The sequence below is a fragment of the Arachis duranensis genome, chromosome 8, assembly GCF_000817695.3.
Source record: "Arachis duranensis cultivar V14167 chromosome 8, aradu.V14167.gnm2.J7QH, whole genome shotgun sequence".
NCBI lineage: Eukaryota > Viridiplantae > Streptophyta > Magnoliopsida > Fabales > Fabaceae > Arachis > Arachis duranensis.
In genome coordinates this window covers 37,030,855-37,035,867 of record NC_029779.3, presented here as the reverse complement: position 1 = coordinate 37,035,867, position 5,013 = coordinate 37,030,855, and the positions used below count along the sequence as shown (strand labels likewise).

The window sequence follows — 5,013 nt, the reverse complement described above, 5'->3', positions numbered from 1 at the left end:
TGATTATATATTTTTTAAGAGAAATATTCTATTAATTTTAATAATTTTGATATAAAAATCTAATTACAAAATATATTAGTAAATGGAATATTATTTTATTTTTATATAAAAGAAACCAATTTTTTACCCTTAAAAAAGATGGCCTTTTGGCGACGGTGAAAAGCAAAAGTGTTGCGAAAGAAAGTGTGATGTAGTTTTGGTTTGTCTCAACTCTCAAGTCCAAGTTGGGGAATGAAGGCAATGAAGCCGCGTTAAAGTGGGACCCACGTATCGTTGAACCCAGCGCAGCAACCATTCCCTTCGAAGCCATGTTCTTTTGTTTTCTCTCTGTTCCCCTTCTTAACTCAATACCCCATAACCATACTATTTATATAATCTTAGTCTAATACTCTTGCTTCCAATACATTATATTCTTAACCTTTTTTTTATTTGAAGCTATAAGATTCGTTAAAAAGGAGGTGGAAAATAGAGTAAAACTGCTCATTTAATTCTTTAATGTTTGAAACATTGAAAATTCTTTTTCTTTTTCCGAAGGTATCTTAATATTATTGTCATATTAATTCTTCGATTTTTTAACTAACATAGTTTAAAAGGATTCTGATTAATAGGTGTTTTTTTCTTCTTTTTCTTTATGCTGTCTCAAATAATACAGAATTTAGAGTTATATAATTTAATTCTTAAGAATTAGAATATTGATATTTTTATCTCTAAAAATAAGGTTATAGTATTTGAAATATTTACTTTGTTTATTTCTTTTAAGATTAAATGGTCATCATACCTAGTAATTATTAAATTCAAGATTTTAATGAAATAGGTTAATTTATTCGTCTATTTAAATAAATATTGAGAGTTTAAATTTTCAATTTATGTATACAGTGATTTATTAACTAATAAAATTTTTTTAAATATAATTCAGATTTGTAACACATTAATCTTTGGCTCGTTAAATTAAAAAATATCGTTAAAAAAATACATAGAAAGATTAGTTAATTTGAATAAATGAAAAATAATTATAAAACAAATAAAAAATAAGATAAAATAAATATTAAGATATTATAATAAGTTTTATGTATTATTATATAAAGTTAATTTTGAGATACTATTAATATAAATAATTTTATATGAATATCTAATTATATAACATCATATTATTAAAAATAATTATTTTTATTAACAGTATGAATAAACATAAAAAAATGACAGTATACAAAATCAATGTATCAAAATTAAATTTTTATTATATTTTGTTGTTGTTTTTTTTTTTAATGAGATATCAAATGAGCGGCTGTATATCACAAAGCACAACCAATTCTAAGATAATTGTAGACCACATCCCCAGAACTTCCATTTTTATATTCCTTTTCAATTTTTTTAACATTATAACATTGGTGTCAAAGATTCTGAAATTTTGAAAACCACACCACCAAATCTTCAAGAAACAGCTGGTTCATTTCTTTTCTTTTCTTTTTTCTCTTCTAAATGGAAGTTAGTAGAATGATAACTAAGATTAAAACTTTGAAGTTCCATGAACCTTTTTTCCAAGTCATAATTTTTCTTTCTTTGTTGAGTTTTTGTGGGGTCCCCATTTTTGTTCTGTAGATGACAGCCTAATCAACAGCCTGGAAAAGGGTGTGTGTGCAGCCACCACACTAAAAAGCTTTCAACTTGGTTGATGATTCAGACTTGAAGCATTTTCATTTTTCACTAATGCCATTCACGTAATCAACCTTAATCCCACTCTCATTTATTCTCTTTCAGAACTTGCTCAATTTTTGCCATACACATTTTCCCTCGAAGACAAGGTATGCATATCAAGACAACTCTTTTTTCTGTTTCTGTTTATTTCTCACTCTACTTACGTAAGAGAATTCTAGCAACTAGATTTTGACATCACCTGTTCTGTATTTGTGTCTTGTAAGAAATGTTTGGTTTTTGTTTTGTTTTGTGCATTGAATTTGATAGATCCGAGGTTGGTGCAGGTTTTTGTGTGTGTGTGCATTTGCTCACAACCTGTTTGATTATATGGGACTAGTGTGAAAACAAGGCTACAATGTTGATGATGAAACTTGTTCTCAAGTGGGTTTCTTCTGTTTTTGTTGTTTTGCTTCTGTTCTTGTTGAATGGAGCATTTTCAGCAACATCTTCTTCATCATACACTCCTCCTGATAACTATCTCATTGCTTGTGGTTCCTCAAAAAACATCACCTTCCAAGGCCGCACCTTTGTTCCTGATTCACAGCATTCTTCACTAGTGTTCAAAACTGGGGATTCTCTTGTTTCTGCTAGTTCCAATTCTAGTACTGCACCATCCCCAATTTACCAATCAGCTAGGATCTTCACTGATACAGCTACATATAGGTTTGAGATTGCGCAACAGGGTCGGCACTGGGTCCGGCTTTATTTTTCGCCTGTCCGGAACTCCGGTCACGATTTGAATTCTGCTTCTGTGACAGTTGTTACTGATAATTTTGTTCTCTTGAGCAATTTCACATTTAGGAGCTACAATGGTTCTTATATGTTTAGGGAATATGCTATCAATGTTACCTCTGATACCTTGACTATGACCTTTATCCCTTCTAATGGTTCAATTGCCTTTGTCAATGCAATTGAAGTTGTGTCTATGCCTGATGATTTGTTTGTTGATCAGGCATTGGCCCTTAACCCCTCGGCCCCATTCAGCGGCCTCTCTGAACTCGCTTTCGAAACAGTTTACCGGGTGAACATAGGAGGTCCCTTGATTACTGCCCAAAATGACACCCTTGGAAGGACTTGGGAGAATGATCTGAAGTACCTCCATGTGAACAGCTCGGTCACTAATGTGTCGGTTGATCCTTCTATCATCAAGTATCCGGCAGGCGTGACGCCTCAGACGGCTCCAAATTGGGTCTATGCCACAGCTGAAGCAATGGGGGATCCAAATGTGCCCAATTCCAATTTCAACATTACTTGGGTCTTCCCTGTGGATCCAAGTTTCTCGTATTTTATCCGGGCACATTTTTGTGATATTATGAGTACTTCATTGAACACTTTAGTGTTCAATATGTTCATAAACTCTGACATAGCTATTGGAAGCCTTGATCTCTCATCCATAACCAACGACTTGGATGTGCCTTACTTTAAGGACTTCGTCTCCAATGCTTCGGACTCTAACACTTTAACAGTAAGTGTTGGTCCTGATACCATGGCAGATCTCACTAATGCTACTATGAATGGATTGGAGATAATGAAAATCAGCAATGCATTGAGGAGTTTGGATGGGCTTTCTTCAGTTGAGAGTCTCCTTCCTAGTTCACAATCAAAGAAGAACAAGATAGGAATAATAGTTGGTTGTGCTGTTGGAGCTTTAGCTGCCATAATATTTGTTGGATTATGTTGTTATTTCTGCTTGGTACAACGCAAATCAAAGGATACTCAACAAGGTGGTCATCCATGGCTGCCTTTGCCCTTGCATGGAAACTCTCAGACCATGACAAAAATGTCAACACTGTCGCAAAAGAGCGGAACTGCAAGTTGCATATCTTTGGCTTCCTCAAATCTTGGACGCTTCTTCACTTTCCAAGAAATTCTAGACGCAACCAACAAATTTGATGAGAAGTTGCTTCTTGGTGTTGGTGGTTTTGGTAGAGTTTACAAGGGAACTCTTGATGATGGAACCAATGTAGCTGTTAAGAGAGGCAATCCTAGATCTGAACAAGGTATTGCTGAATTCCGAACAGAAATCGAAATGTTATCCAAGCTTCGCCACCGTCATCTTGTGTCTCTCATTGGTTATTGCGATGAGAGGTCAGAAATGATTCTTGTCTATGAATACATGGCTAATGGACCCCTCAGGAGTCACTTGTATGGAACTGACCTGCCACCTCTGTCCTGGAAGCAGCGGCTCGAAATCTGCATTGGTGCAGCAAGAGGCCTCCATTACCTCCACACAGGTGCATCTCAAAGCATAATTCATAGGGATGTAAAGACAACAAACATCCTCTTGGATGATAACTTCGTCGCCAAGGTTGCTGATTTCGGCCTCTCCAAAACTGGTCCTGCTCTTGATCAAACTCATGTGAGCACTGCTGTCAAGGGCAGTTTCGGTTATCTTGATCCCGAATACTTCAGGAGACAACAGCTTACAGAGAAATCAGATGTCTATTCTTTTGGAGTAGTTCTAATGGAAGTGTTATGCACAAGGCCGGCTTTGAACCCTGTCCTTCCAAGGGAGCAGGTTAATATAGCTGAATGGGCAATGACTTGGCAGAAAAAGGGTATGCTTGATCAAATCATGGATCAAAATCTAGTTGGAAAAGTCAACCCTGCTTCTCTTAAGAAGTTTGGGGAGACTGCTGAGAAATGCTTGGCTGAGTATGGTGTGGATAGGCCATCCATGGGAGATGTCTTGTGGAACCTTGAATATGCTTTGCAACTCCAGGAGACCTCGTCGGCACTTTCGGAGCCGGAAGATAATAGCACGAACCACATTACCGGAATCCAGTTGACTCGTCTTGAGCAATTCGACAACAGTGTGAGTATGATGGATGGGGGCATTTCTGGCACCGATGATGATGCTGAAGATGCTGCGACAAGTGCAGTGTTCTCCCAATTGGTAAATCCTCGTGGAAGATGAGTTCTTTCTTGTGTACCATTTGTTCAAGCCTTGGACTAAATTGAAAGTCCTGATTGATGAATGAAAGTTGTTTCTCATTTCATTATTGTTTTTGTAATTTTTTTTCCTTTTTGCTCATAACATAAAGTTACCATGTAATATAGTATAGTTGTTCAGTTCTACAATAAAAGTTAGATTTGGTGAACCATCTTACATGCAATGTACTTTACAAAATTCTAGGTACCATGTACTCCACAAAAATCACTTTTTTTTCCTGAACCGTTTCCAATTTTATCATTCCATGATATCCATAAATCAATTTGATGTTTAAAGCTCACTATCAACATATTTTGAAAATGACAATAAGTAAAATGGATGAAAAATATTGATAGATAGAACTCATATTATCAACTTGCTAAACT

At 35.6% G+C, this 5,013-nt stretch overlaps 1 protein-coding gene across 2 annotated transcripts; it reads left to right on the top strand.

Moving 5' to 3' along the window:
- The first annotated feature begins 1,311 nt into the window (after window positions 1-1,311).
- On the top strand, window positions 1,312-4,852 carry LOC107462526 (receptor-like protein kinase THESEUS 1). 2 transcript variants are annotated; one of them, XM_016081121.3, is made up of 3 exons: window positions 1,312-1,668; window positions 1,759-1,802; window positions 1,980-4,852. In XM_016081121.3, exon 3 carries the CDS (start codon window positions 2,051-2,053, stop codon window positions 4,610-4,612), a length of 2,562 nt encoding a protein of 853 aa, XP_015936607.1. In that variant the 5' UTR covers window positions 1,312-1,668; window positions 1,759-1,802; window positions 1,980-2,050; the 3' UTR covers window positions 4,613-4,852. The 2 variants fall into 2 exon arrangements, with proteins under 2 accessions (XP_015936607.1, XP_052108700.1); XM_052252740.1 differs by having other exon boundaries at window positions 1,546-1,668; window positions 2,648-4,852.
- Window positions 4,853-5,013: the final 161 nt, after the last annotated feature.